Here is a 15,096-nt window from a genome sequence, read left to right as displayed (position 1 = left end):
GCAAGAATCCATCCTGAAGACAGGGAGAAAGCCTGCCCACTTGTTATGGCCATAGCCACTCCTCCCAGAGTGCGTACAGGATGGGGTACAGCCTGCTGACTGGAGCCAGAGGAAGAATTTCAAGGTAGTGGGCTGAGGGACAAATACACGGTACTCCACACACTTAGGAAAGCCACTTACGCTGCTTTATGGTTATGATGTTTCCAGGAGCAATTTAGCTAAATGATAATGACTGACAATAGCTGATGCTTAATCAGGACAATATTAGCAAACACCCCACTCAGTCGGGTCACTTTCAGATGATCTAACGGGTTAAGTAAGTGTTGATAGGTTTGGAATTTCAAGCGCTAGTCTTTCAACAGACAAAGAGGAGAAGTCTTTGGCTAGGTCTACACTACCCGCCTGAATCGGCGGGTAGAAATCGATCTCTCGGGGATCGAATTATCGCGTCTCGTCGGGATGCGACAATCGATCCCCCAATCGATGCTCTTACTCCACCAGCGGAGGTGGGAGTAAGCGCCGTCGACGGGGAGCCACGGAGGTCAATTTTGCCGCCGTCCTCACAGCGGGGTAAGTCGGCTCCGATACGTCGAATTCAGCTGCGTATCTTAAATCGACCCCCCCCCTGTAGTGAAGACCTGCCCTTTAATACAACCTACTAACTTCTGTGAAAACTACAAACTGCTTTGCCTTCACTAAGGTTTTATCTCAAGTTAGCTAACTCAGGTTAAGAGCACGTCTGTTTTTTTTTTTGTTTGTTTTTTTTTAGTGATTTTGCTAAGATTTTTATAATTACCAAAGGGATTTAGGCATCCAGCTTCCATGGACTTTCAATAGCAGATGAGTTTGTAATTCCCTTGGGGGCTTTTTCAGAATCCCGCCCTACAAATTCAGTTAGAAACTACTGCTGTTAGTAGTTTCAGCAGTAAACTACTGCTGAAACTAAGCAGTGAATTGAATATGTTTTGGGCTGGTTGAGATACTGTATAGTGGTTTTTGATGCAGGAATGTCACTGTGTAAATCTAACATTATTTTAAATGGATACAATTGTCTATATGTTAAAAATTCATCCAGTTAATGCAATTTGCTTTAGTAAGCCTTATTTCCTGACACCTGTTTGCACAGAAACATGTTATATTCTCTCAAGGCTGAAAAACAGCAACATTTTTATTACCTATTTTTCATCTTCTAGAAAAAGAAAATAACTCTGCAGAATGTGTCAGATGGTATAAAGCATACATTCCAAACTGACACTAGTAAGACTTGCCAATACCTCCTGCACCTCTGCTCTTCCCAGCACAAATTCCAGCTACAGATGAGAGCCAGACAGAGCAACCAAGACACTCAGGACATTGGTAAGGACTGTGGTTTTCTTTCTTAAGAACGATAGCTGTCTATATTTATATGAAAAAAATGGTGCCAGTACTGTAGTAATTCCATTGAGCCCCATACATGTGCTACATTTGGAGGATCTATATTCTAAGGAAAGTATAGTAGGTCAGCAGTTCTCAAGCTGTGATCTGAAGAGAGCTGGCTGGTCACATGATGCTGGCTCTCCTTGCTTCCAGCCACTACATTTGTGTAAAAGAAAGCTAAAAATACTTTCCTATTACTACTTTTTCATTTGAGCAATTTCAGTATTTGCCGCAACCGGGATGTGTGATTGCAGATCGGAGAGGTGCTCCATGTGAATGCAAACGGGAGGGGAAGCAGTTCATAACACCACATCTCTTAAGCAGTGGGGTGTCTAATCTATATGCTAATTAAAACTTATAATCAACCATCAAAAATAGTACTATCTCAGTGTGAGTTGGTTCCTTCAGAAAGTAGTTGCCAATTAATCTTAATGTGAGTGGCTAAAATACAAGCAAAAGGTTCCTTTGTAGATTAGTAACTTAAATTGGATTGAACAATGCTTTCCGCCTTGAAATAGATAAGCAGTGTTTATTTGACTTCTACCTGGAATGCAGCCTGGTTGGTCCGCTGGCTTTTTATAGAGCCCCCAAGGTGGTATTTTTTTCAGTCTGTTTTGTTCATTCTTACTTCGTTTTACATTTCAGTCAGTCTGCGGAGACATCTCTCCTTTACAGCCAATTGCTGTATTCCAGATTTACACTGGTCTAACTGAGATCAGAGTCTGGCCCCATTGCTGTAGAAATGCTGATCTCCGATGAAAGAGAGAATTGACCATGGCAACTGTGCAGCTTTTCTGTTCTACAGACACTGCAGACCATTTAGCATAAAGAAATGGAACAAAATGACTCAAGTCCTTTGAGCCATATTCTAACTCAATGTCAGTTTATTCTAGAAAGCACAGAAGACATTGCATGCAAGGCTTTCTTGCCCAGCCAGACTCAGTGACTTTTACACACACAGCTTGTGTTTTGTTATGGGAGTCTGGAGACTAATAGATTTGTTTTACTTATGTGCACAGCAGCCTTCTGCGAATTCAGGGGCCTGGGAGTTCATCCATCAATTCTGAGCAAGAAGTAAATTAAGTTTCTAAGAGAATTCCATTTGTTCAAAAATGAAACTAATGTAGGGGGAAAAGCATGCTTTCCTCCACAGTTTCACTATGGAACTATTAATGTGTTTTGGTAGACTCCTTTAAAGTGATTGCCCAGCCTGTATTCCCTAGAGAATTAATAGAAAAATGTATACAGTAATATCCAAAAAGTTGTAGAGAGATGTTAAACAACATACAGTTTAAAATGAAACAACCACAACGTAAATAAACCAAGTAGTGCAGTATTATTATTATTAATAATATTCCTTAGATAGCCGGGGTGCACAGAGCCTTCCATCAGGATCTCCACTCCAATATGCTGGGCTCAGTACAAACATAAACTAAGAGTCCCCGTCCCAAAGACCTTACAATCTACATAGGGAAGAAGACCTAACGGGTGGATGTAGAACTCAGCAGAATGGGGGAGAAAGAAGACATGGGTGACTGTAATAACAGCACAACGTGCCTATAATAAAAAGTGTACGTCCTTAGTTGCGGGGGAGGGTTAATAGTATAAATTAACAAGAGATGATACTAACTCTAATAGATGATACTAACTCATTAGACAATGTTCCATGGGCACAGGCAGCCGGGAGGTTATAAATAAGGATTTGAATGAGGCTATGACCCATTTCTTGGAAGTACAATGTATGATGTCTAAAAGGAGAGCAGTTGACACGTATCTTGGTTGTAGCAAAGTATTTGATAAAGTATCTCATGGGAACGTAGTAAAATAAAGGTCCTGGCATCAGTACTTGACCTAGCTACATTAATTGCAACCAGCTAATTTGTATGAAGAATAAAAATAAAAAAGGACACACACACACTGCCCCTGGATGATGGATGCAAGTGGGTTTCCTCAATTGCTGTTTGCTATTAAAACAGATGATTTATTGATAGATTTGAGAAGTGACAAAACAAATGAGGAGTGTAGCAAACTGTGACCGTTATTCACTTGCTGCAGGAGGCGAGCAGAAGACTAGAGTGCATGGGATTTTAGTGTAAATGTAAGATCATGCTTTTGGAGAACACAAAATCCCTTGAACGGCATTCTTGCTGAGAAAGTCGGGGGAGACGATAGCTCAAAGGAAAGAGTTCAGTGTGTGATGGCTGCCAAAAATAAAAAGGCAGCTAACAAGGTCTTACGATGCATAAGAAGGGAGATTATTTATAAATCGAGACATAATGGTTTCTTTTATGTAACCTTTGTAAGAGTACACTTGGAATATTGAGTACCATACTGGGCACAAATTTAAAGATTGGAGATTCAAATTCTTGAAGGAGTGCATAGAAGGACTGCACAGATTAGTTAAGGATTAAGTCAGTCTTATGAGGAAAGACTTCACGCAGTTGAGTACATTTAGCCTAGGGGAAAAGGGAGACAGAAGACTTGATTAGAGCGCGTGTAAGCATTTAAGAGTCTTAGCAGGATTTTTGGAAAGACCTACACCGGGCTGGCAGAATGAGAGGACATGATGTGAAGTTTGCAGCTATTTGAATAGTTCTTCTCCAAGGAGATCCACCAAAACGCGGAATAAACACTAGGGGAGATCTTGGAGCAGCAGGTACCAGACCATTTTAAGAAAAATGTACGTGCACAGTGGTTCTCCTTAAAAACTTGCCAGTTGTGCCTTGGATAAATAAATCTTTCCTTGTTTGTCTGCATACTTTGTATAGAGAATGCTAAATTATTATCACAGTTACTTCATGTTCTAAGAATCAGAGGAAACTGTGGTATCTCAGATACCACTGTTGTGTGGTAACTGTTGCCAAATAGACTTTAAATGGTGACCACGATACTTTAATAATAATATTTAATGGGTGTACTGTACCAATTGAGAAACAGGTTTTCCCATCAAATCGTGCGGCATTGGAATCGTATGAGCTAAGTTTCTCTCTGTTCTTAAGCATCTTATTTCCCATCTGTGAACATGAATTGTAGTGGCATATGTAAATTAAGGATGGGTGAATCTCAGTCTTTCTTCTGAATTGAATCCAGAACTTCTGGGTCTGTAATGGGCTCTGATCAGCTGACTTTATTTAACTATTCTCTTTCTGCCTAGCTTCCAGACCTCAGTGCTTCCCCCACCCACCCACCCCTTACTGAGAGAATCCAGTTACAGGAATCAACATTATCTACAGAGCACTGCTGGGCTCCAAGCAACACATGTGTTCTATTCTATGTCAAAGCACTTTGGGGCTTCTCCAATTGGGGACATCCCAAAGAGTGAGAAACCTGATTGCAATGGCACACGTCCAGAAGAGAGGCTGCCAAACCTCCTGGACCCTGCAAGAGGGACTTCAGTGGTAGTGGAACCAGTTATAGGAAAATTGTAAAATCCAAGGATTAGCTGAATGATTGCTGGGAGGGAGGGGCAAAGTGCCAGAGTCAGTTGTTGGAAAAGAGTCAAGGATTTTTAAGGACAATGCTGAGGGATGGTGAGAAGCCTGATGGGGAAAGAGATTTGGAGACTTATTGGGAGGTTTTGAAGAGGAGAGATCCCCGAAATGTTGAGTAGAGTTTTGAATAGGCATCTAAACTCATGGATATTTAGCTAGGCCTTTGGGGGGATTTCAACCAACACTGTATTAAAACTCTTGTGCACTGATGGCAGTGCAGATCTCAGTCGTCTAGTGAAATTCAGGAGAAATTGTGGTTTTGTGGAATTGACTCAAGTGTAGACTAAGCTGAGGTCAGCATACTGTTATTAAATCCAAGCCATTCTCTCTCAGCTAGATATTCCAGGCCATGTTAGTCATACATACAATCCACTTATACTAAAAAAGCTACTGTTAAAAAATGCCCCATGTCCACTAGTTTTAAATATATCACACCAGCAGATGTTAAATTAAAAGAGAAGGTGTACTTCAGGATTATAATTCGTGTAAATCAGTCCTGTTTCCTTGCAGAGAGAGCATCATTCAGGAGTCTGAACCTTCATGCTGAGTCTGTTAAAGGATTTAACATGGGACGTGCAATCAGTACAGGCAGTCTGGCCAGCAGTACGTTGAACAAGCTCCGACCTTTGTCAGTTCAAGCTGAAATTCTGAAGAGACTCTCTTGCTCTGAGCTGTCACTTTTTCAACCACTTCCTGGCTGCTCCAAAGAGAAGAATGAGAAAGCTTCATGGGAGGAAAGACCCAGAGCCATGAGCAAATCATTTCATGATCTGAGTCAGAGCCAGATCTCTATTTACCCCCATCGGAAAAATGTTCTCACCGCTTTGAATTCCTCCCCACGGAAAATGGAGGAGCTGATAGGAAGAATCTTTCAACAGACGCCAAAATCTGATGCTGGAGCAATGAAACTGAACAAGTAAGAATCACTCTCACTTCCCAGAGCTTTATCTTTTTATGCAATGCAGCTACATTTTTACATCAGTTTTCATTTCTACCACATTTATTATTTATACTATTATTTTATTACATTGACTTCTCCCCTCTCCCTCCCTCCCTCCCTCCCGCCTTCCATTTCTTTCCCCATCCTGTTTAGTTCAAAATCTCTTGCAGGTTTAAATAGAAGCCTTGAAAGGAGGAAAAATGAATCAGACTCATCATCCATTGAAGATACTGGTCAAGCTTATGTTGTAGGTCAGCACGGAAAAAGTATTATTTTATTTGCTAACTAAACTCTAGAGTATTCTCTGATGTAAGGCTTTAATGTATAGGGTATCAGGTTGCTTCAGTGTTCTGCTAAGGAACTGTTTGCTACTGGCTTGTGTTGCTTTTACATACGGATTTTTTTAGGATGTGTTTTGGTTTTTCTTTTTACAATCAAAATGTTTTAACAAATAAAAAAATCCCCTCTTCATAAAAATAACAAACCTGTGTGCAAATAGTGAGTGAAGTTCCAAAGAACTTCTCCCAATTCTGTCATTTGGGAATATCAGTTCCTCTGTGGATTTTTGTCTTTCATCACTGGCCTGCCTTTCCATCCCACCTCCCCAGCACATTTGCAGTGTTCTTTGGAGAAAAGGTTGGTTTCTTGGAGATGGGCTCAGTTGGGCATGAACTGGCTATTTTCCCGTATATCCGAGCAGTACCTATAGAGTTCCCTCAGTCTCCGTTACCCCTGGTAACAGGAATCCTGAATGGCTAGGATTCTTGCTACAGCAATGTGCATGCTATATCTTTAAAGCGTTATTTTGAGGAATTATGAAGCTCTAAAAAGATACACTTGATCAGTGTTTGTATGTGTACACACACACTCACACCAGCATGCACACACGCACGTGATGCTACGATTATAAGCCTGTTTCTTCAGCTCTAGAAACACCGGCCTCTAATAACTGAGCTAAAAGAACTGCTGTAGCAGGTGGCTGGAGGACCCTTATCCTTCTGTGGACTTGTAACTAACAGACATAATCTTACTCCACCATTCTGCAAAGGGTTTGGGGCACAAATACAGATGCTCTTGCACAGTCCCATTATCTTGAGTGGGATTCTGCACAGTAATAACTGTTTCCTATGCATGATCTTGGCAAGACGGGGATCAAAAGCAATATATTAACAGGGGATAGAGAACTTAGAATTAAATGTTTCCAATTTTTAAGTGGAAGTGGTCGTCGAGTTCTCTGTTTGTCACTCTCCTGCTGCTCTCTGTAGTACAGCAATATCATCTTGAAATTAAAACCTCCATAGAAAATGTATTCCTTGACACAAATCTGTTGGTATATAGATATTCAGCTGAGGCTCATCATTTAACTCCAGCAGTTTCTTAGTGATTGTTTTCTGAGGGAGGGTGGAGAAAAGAAGTGAGAACATAAATCAGAAAAATTGTTTGGTTTGTATTAGCATAGCATTGCTAATCAAGAATTGCAGGGAGCAAGACTATGCATAAATTTCTAAACCTCAGAGACACAAAAAAATAAAGGGAAACCATTGCGTTATGCCTAGATTATGTATTGCTGGGGATATTTTAAGAGTACAAAGAGAGGACAATTTAAATAGGGCAGTTTCAATCTATGAATATGAATGAGGACTTAAAACTTCTCTAAATGTTCATCTGAAGATGCAAAATTCAGTGAAAAATTCAACCTGGACAGTTTTTGTTGTTGTTGTAATTCTTATTGACCCACAAAGAGAGGAATTTTCCTGTGTCTAGTGTACATGAATTGGTTAGGCATTGAACATTGTACATGAACATTGTGTAATGTTAGTAGTTTTAGCCTTTGACTTTATTTTTATTGATAGATATTTTTTTAATGTTAACTTTTTATATGAAGTTGAGAATAGCCTGAGACCCTCAGTTCTTTACTGAATCCACCTTTTCTCCAACCCATTGCCACTCTGAACTTTGAAACAGGACTGAGATGCACCTGTAATTTAATTTTGCTAAATCAAAACCTCTGGCTTTACCCATGTTCAGTATGAATAAGAATTGCAATATCATGGATCAACTTTTGCACACACTGTATATAGACATTACCAAGAAGCACTGTAGTTTTATTAAGAAGGTTGAAATATTGTTAGTTAAATCTCTAATAGTTGCATTTACATCCCAGGTATTAGCATGAATAGTTCTGGAAATCCTTCATCAGCGCCACTGAAAGAAAATGGTAGGTTTCTAATAAAATCTCTTTATGATATTTAAACACATGTGCCTTGTGCTTTTACTGCCCCCTTGACTACCGTTGTCACTTTTGTCATCTTATTGGATACCTTCTTCAGATAATGGGATAGGTGCCCTTTGCTTTTTAAAATGTAACTTCTAATAGCTGATGTTGACTCACTTTCTTGCGAGATTTTCCAAAAGGGTCACAGCCAAATATAGTCAGTAAGCAGCCTGTGTTGTTTGAGATTTGTAGGGATGCTGTCACCTTAAAAATTATGCTCTTTAGAAGTCATTTTTTCCCTTTGGTATGCTGCTAGTAACACCTTAGAAACTGAAAGTGTGGTTTCTTTTCAAATTGTGGTGTATTTGGATGTTTTTGTTTTTTGTTGTTGGTTTCTTTTGACCTTCTCCAGTGGTGACTTGTTTTCATATGTTTCCCAGGGCAGTCTGTTGTCATGTCCTGGTACTTCCTACTTAACACGCACCAGCACGGTGACCTCGCAGAGCTGATACTGTGCTCTAAAAGCCCCTATGCAGTCTGTAGGGACAGATTGTGATGATAGCATCTGTCCCAGCCTCCGAACTAGTGTTTCCAATATGAGTAAATGCATTTCAGTTGTATAATGTAACCTAGTTGTTTCTTGTTTTTGTTTGATTTGCACCATACTACTGTGTGTTTTGACCTTACCCTACCCAATCCGGCCAATCTCTTACCATCTACCTTCCAAACAACACCCCCAGACACTAGTGTGATTTCTTCTCCAGCCAATCCCTGACCAGTCTCCCCCCTCCCAAAAACACAGCCGCGACACAACATATTGCACATCACCACACACACAGCACTCGCCAAATATTTAGCCGCCGGCACTAAACATACCAACATGATGTGTAGCACGTGCCAGTCACCCCTCAGCAGCCACTTACACTGACAGCACTGGCTGTTCCTTCTACATCCCTCCTGTGGTAGGGAAGCATCACTTCTCTCTCTCTCTCCTTCCACTCTCATCTGGGGGCGGTTCCTCTTTTCTCACTCCTATCACAATAGGGCGTTGGGCTTCCTGTTTCGAGGAAGAGTTAGGGTTGTCCCCCTTCTCCCCGGGAGATGTCCCAATGGCAGAGCTGCCCCCACTCCTGATCTGTCTCTCCTGGTGAATCATGGAGTGGGGTGGGACCAGGGCACATGGCTCATGTTACTCTCTGCCAAGGAGGCTTGTAGTGGCCTGCAGCTGCTCTTTGTCTCATTGGGGGAGACTGTGCTACAGCAGCTCTTCTTCTGACCTGCGGCCTGCTGGGTAAGCAGGCAAGGGAGCACTTCTCTAGGTGACCGTGGGCACAAGTCCAGGAACTCATTTTTATTTTTTTTAAATGCTGGAAAACAGCATTTTGTATCGGAACAGGGTTTTTTCCCCAAAAAACAGTATATTTCAGAATCTAAATGTTGGGGCCTATTTCAAGTTGACAGGGTCCCTTTAAGAATGAGATGGATAAAATCTGAGGGCATTCAAAGCTTGTAAGGTTAAAGCAACGCAACTTATCAAACTACAGCAAATGCAAAGAAAGAAATCTGCACATCTGTGTGCTGGAGTTAAGAAACTTAGAGCCTCTTCCTGCAAACTTGTCCCACAAACATCCCCCATTGAATTCAATAGCTCTGATTCTGCAATGCACTTACCCTAGGCTTAACTTTCCGCATGTGCTTAAGTCTTTCCTTATTCGTGAAACACTTAAGCACACGCTTTAGTGCTTTGATGAATGGGGCCAATATGTTGCAAAATCAGAGAGCTTGCAGGATTGTAGCCCCAAACAGTATATCCTAAAGACTGGTTTTTACACGGAGGAAGGAAAAAGTCATTTTGTTTGGTTTAAAAACAGAGAGAATTGAATGGAATTTTAATTCAGCTGTAAAGTGGTGGGAGGAGTAGGTAATAGAATCATAAAAATGTAGGGCTGGAAGGGACCTCAAGAAGTCATCAAGTCCAGCCCCTTGCGCTGAGGCAGGTCCATGTTTGGACCTGTCAAACTCGATAGTGCCCTTTGGAGTTACAAGACAAGTCCTGTAAATAGAGTGGTATAAAATGAACATAAAAGGCACATCATTTTGCAGATGCCCAATCAATATGTTTTATTATCAAACTATGACTTTTTAATAGACACTCTATGCTCTGCCTTGTTTGTAGTATCCTTGCCAGAAAGGGAGATAACCTTGGTGAATCTGAAGAAAGATGAGAAACATGGCTTAGGTAAGTTACTAAAGCCTTGTGATCCAGTAACACACATATATACACACACACATATATATATACACACACACACACACACACTGAGGAAACATGGTTGGGAAAGGCAGCGTAGGCCAGTGGAAATATCTCTGGACTTGGAATTTGGGCACCCAGAGTCTATTCCTGGCTCTGATGAATGATCTTGGGCAAGTCTGTCTCCGTTTCCTTGTCTGTCGAATGCAGATAATGATCTGTACATCCCTTTGAAAAGCTCCGTATCAGTTAAATTTCATCATTAGTTTTGTAAGCCAGTAACCTGCTGAAAGACATCTCAATGCCATTCCAAATTATGCAAGTAAAAATTACTCTAAATTGGGTTTGTGTCTGTGTCCAAGTAACATGGACAGCTGTGAAATTTAAAAAAAAACATGACAAAGCCATTATGAACTACTTTTACTGCTTTCCTCTGCTGTATAACACACAATTTCATCAGAGAGGGAACATTAGTTCATGGTTTAAAGCAGACGAATGAGAGACAAAAGAACTGGATTATAGTCCCTGCTCCGCTACTGACTTCCATGTGATCTTGGGCAAATTGTCCCCATATGAAAAATGAGAGTAATTTTATACCTGACCCACCTTTGTGACGTCCTTTGAGATGGTCTTTTGACAGTTGCTCTGTAGATTCAGTGTATTGCCACTGTGTAAATCCAAATGGGGAAAATACCAAGAAGAAACGTTATTTATATTTGAGCCTTAAACTCATAGATTGCAACAAATCTCTTAAAGACAACCTTAAGACGTGGGAGAAGTGTGTGTGTGTGTCAGGCAGCTGGGGGGGCTTGAAAAATGAAGAAGAAGAAAATCAAGTGTGGTCTTCCCAGGTTTACCTAAAGAGACACGTTGCAGGTCTCAGATGTGGGTTGTCAGCCTTAACTGACAGGCCAGAGTGTTACAGCTTTAACCAAGAGAGATTTACTCTAAGTGTAGTTCAGACATTTGAGTTAAATGAACATTAACAAAACAAGCAAACCCAAACGTTTTAAATAGATAAAAATATCTCGAACCTGCTCAGTGAATTAATTTAGACTTCCTTCATATCTCTGATGTACAGTCCTCCAGGTTTTCCAGTCATCCCTAGAGACTTTCAGGAAAGTCAGTTAGGCAAGGTCTGAATTTCTTAGGTAAAAATCAAGCAGAAAAGAAAATAATATTGAAATAAACCTTTTAAGCCTTCTTTACGCAACATAAAAATGAAAAAAAAATGGAGAAGACCGCAATCTTTTCCTTTTGCAGGTCACTTTTACATATATATGATCTTAAAAGCTGCTAGAGTAGTAAATCTTTTGTATCAAATGGCAAAAGATAAACTTGTAAAGAATGAATGAATGGTTGACATCTGTGTGTGTGTGTGTGTTTGTTTTTAAATAGGATTTCAGATTGTTGGTGGGGAGAAGACTGGAAAACTTGATCTGGGAATTTTTATTCATTCAGTAATTCCTGGAGGGCCAGCCGACTTGGATGGGTCCTTAAAACCAGGTAAATTATATGATTAGGAAAAGATGTGCTCCAGACGAAGGACTGGGGGCCAGAAACTCCTTCATTCTAGTCCTGTCTCTAATACTGACTCCATCCCTGGCTGTGGGAGGTTGTCACTTAAATGTCTCTGTCTCTATTTCTCCATTGACCATACATATTGATAATTACTTCAGAAGTATTAATGATTGATTATCGTTACGCACTATGAAAATGAAAGGTTCTATAGAAGTCCTAAGTAGTATGAAAATTATTACAATTCATGTAAAGAAATTATGATGTTTGACTTCACTATTTGATGGCTACTTTATTTCAGTTTTAAACGCCGCAAAACCACACTTCTATCTGAAAAAATGTAATTTACTGTTGTCACAAGTAATTCCTAAAATTGTGTTTACCTAATCTCAACTTTTTCAATGTATTTACTTTGTACATTTGACAGCACTATGGATATCCAATTTCACTGTTTCACAATACTCAGTTTCCCTTTTTGTTTGTTTGTGTTTTTCATACAGCAATAAGGAATGTAGAAATGCTTGTAAATTAGAGAACAATGTAGTTGTAAGCCCACCAAAATTGTCAGGGAGACAAAGACCGGTTTAGGAGCTGAAGTTACTTTAAACTCATTTTTAAAACTTGTCTAGGCTTCAATTTGACAGTAATTTTATTTGCCAAATATTTTGATTTTCAGTGTCAACTACTGAGAATGAAAATGAGCACAGAGCTTTGCACAGAGATATAACCTTGCTACCTCATTAAAGTCTGGAAATGTAAATGCTGGATGTGACGGGTTGGGTCACAGAAAACCCCTTGGGAACTGCCAGCTGATGTGCTGAGACTACCCCTGAGCCTGTTTCCCCTGGTAGCTTGGGATTTCAGACGTAGGTCTGAACCATGTCCCCCAACAGCTGCAGGCTTAACTGAAAACAGCTTAAGAGGTATTCCTGTCTCCAACACTCAGCTGCCCAACTCCCAATGGGGTCCAAACCCCAAATAAATCCATTTTACCCTGTATAAAGCCTATGCAGGATAAACTCATAAATTGTTCGCCCTCTATAACACTGATAGAAAGATATGCACAGCTGTTTGCCCCCCCAGGTATTAATACATACTCTGGGTTAATTAATAAGTAAAAAGTGATTTTATTAAATACAAGAAGTAGGATTTAAGTGGTCTGTTTGTAACAGACAGAACAAAGCGAATTACCAAGCAAAATAAAATAAAACATGCAAGTCTAAACCTAATGCAGTAAGAAGCTGAATACAGATAAAATCTCACCCTCAGAGATGTTCCAATAAGCTTCTTTTACAGACTAGCCTCCTTCTAGTCTGGGCCCAGCAATCACTCACACCCCAGTGGTTACTGTTCTTTGTTCCAGTTTCTTTCAGGTATCCTTGGGGGTGGAGAGGCTATCTCTTGAGCCAGCTGAAGACAAAATGGAGGGGTCTCCCAGGGGTTTAAATAGAGGTTCTCTTGTGGGTGGACACCCCTCCCTCCCCCTGTGTAGAATCCCAGCTTACAAGATGGAGTTTTGGAGTCACATGGGCAAGTCACATGTCCATGCATGACTCAGAACTTACAGGTAGCAGCCAATGTTCACATGCTACCTTGAACGTCCTCAGGTAGATTTCTTATGTGGAATGGAGCCTTCCAAGTTCCATTGTATGTTAAGTGTTTCTTGATTGGGCACTTGCAAAATCCTTTCTAAAGAAGCTGCCCAAATGCTTTACTAAGGCTACTTAAAATCAAACAAGTACACAGCCAATATTCATAACTTCGAATACAAAAATGACACATGCATACAAATAGGATGAATATATTCAGTAGATCATAACCTTTGCAGAGATATGTTACATAGCATATGTAGCATAAAACACATTCCAGTTATGTCATATTTACATTCATAAGCATATTTCCATAAAGCATTATGGGGGGCAATGTCACACTGGATTGTTTGTATCTGAACAAATCCTTTTGTGCAGGAGACCGTCTAATATCAGTGAACAGCGTGAGCTTAGAGGGTGTCAGCCATCATGCAGCATTAGAAATTCTGGAGAATGCTCCTGAAGATGTGACACTTGTTATCTCTCAGCCGAAGGACAAACTTTCCAAAGGTATTTTAAAACATCCTTAAATTTATATTACAAATTCTGTTCTTTCCTTTACTCTTCATTATAGGAGAGATTGATTTCCACCCGCACCCTAAGTCCTCTCATGATGCACTTTTAATAACCTTCTGAAGAACCAAATGCCTGATTTTGCTTTTCTAAGGGCTTGTCTGTACTGCACCGCAGTGTGGACTGCAGGGGGTGTGAATTGCAGAGCTCACCAGAATGTTGCGATCTAATTGCCCCGTGTAGACGCTGCTGTCATGAACTAAAAGGTACCTAGCTCACGTTAACGTAGTCCTGTTTAAAAGAGGACTATGTTAACATGAACTGGGCTTCTTTTAGTTCACAACAGCAGCATCCACACGCTGCAGTTAGAGTGCAACATTTTGGTATGTTCTGCAATTCTGCAGTTCACACCCCTGTAGTCCATGCTGCCGAATAGTGTAGAAATAGTCTGAATGTTTAAATTGTTACTATAACTCTCTGAGTTTGAGTCCATGCTCCAATACTGGATTGTATAAGAAATGTATCACTGTAAATTTTGTGTGTGACTAGTGTATACCCTTGCTTCATTGATAAGATTGAAGATTGTCATTTTTGTTAACCTGAGTAATCATGATTTCAGACTAAATGTTACTTGTTAATTGTTGGATTTTGATTTTTCAGTGTCATCTATAAATCTTGCCAATGGAACAAAGGGTTATTTAAGGAGGCCTTCATCAATGCAGGACAATGAGGCAGAATCATCTTCAGAGGAACGCAACAGGTCACGAGGTCACCAGAGGCCCATCTCGGGGAGTTCATCTGGATTGTCTGTGGGCAAACGGGACAGAAGCCTGAGCTCTCAAGATTCCAGGACTGAAAGTGCCAGCCTGTCTCAGAGCCAAACAAATGGCTTATTTGGCAACCACATCGGTGACAGAGTCCAACAGGGTTTGCAGCACTGCAGTGATTCTCAGTCTGCCCTTTCCAAAACTAATGAGAAAAAAAGGAACTCTGCAGATGATATCCAGGCGAAAGCGAAAAGGCCTGGGGTAGTGGAAACCGTGGATTATTCTGACCGAGGGGATTCTGACATGGATGAAGCAACTTACTCCAGCAGTCAGGAGCAACAGGCAGCTAAAAAGGCACAGTCCACTTCTGTTGAACACTTTCAAACAATTTCATAT

General features: G+C 40.5%; 1 protein-coding gene across 1 annotated transcript in view; it reads left to right on the top strand.

Annotated features, from left to right (window-relative positions):
• The window catches only part of PTPN13 (protein tyrosine phosphatase non-receptor type 13), a 154,618-nt gene that overhangs the window by 101,932 nt on the left and 37,590 nt on the right, over positions 1–15,096 (top strand). Inside the window, exons 16-23 of the mRNA XM_065404715.1 lie at positions 1,194–1,356; positions 5,418–5,823; positions 6,001–6,098; positions 8,012–8,065; positions 10,239–10,301; positions 11,712–11,819; positions 13,799–13,930; positions 14,594–15,054. Coding sequence (XP_065260787.1) covers positions 1,194–1,356; positions 5,418–5,823; positions 6,001–6,098; positions 8,012–8,065; positions 10,239–10,301; positions 11,712–11,819; positions 13,799–13,930; positions 14,594–15,054 — 1,485 coding nt within the window. The remainder of the gene's footprint in view (positions 1–1,193; positions 1,357–5,417; positions 5,824–6,000; positions 6,099–8,011; positions 8,066–10,238; positions 10,302–11,711; positions 11,820–13,798; positions 13,931–14,593; positions 15,055–15,096) is intronic.

This window comes from Emys orbicularis, chromosome 5, assembly GCF_028017835.1.
Source record: "Emys orbicularis isolate rEmyOrb1 chromosome 5, rEmyOrb1.hap1, whole genome shotgun sequence".
Taxonomy (NCBI): Eukaryota; Metazoa; Chordata; order Testudines; family Emydidae; genus Emys; species Emys orbicularis.
The sequence above is the reverse complement of the archived record's forward strand: the minus strand, read 5'-3'. Positions and strand labels throughout refer to the sequence as shown.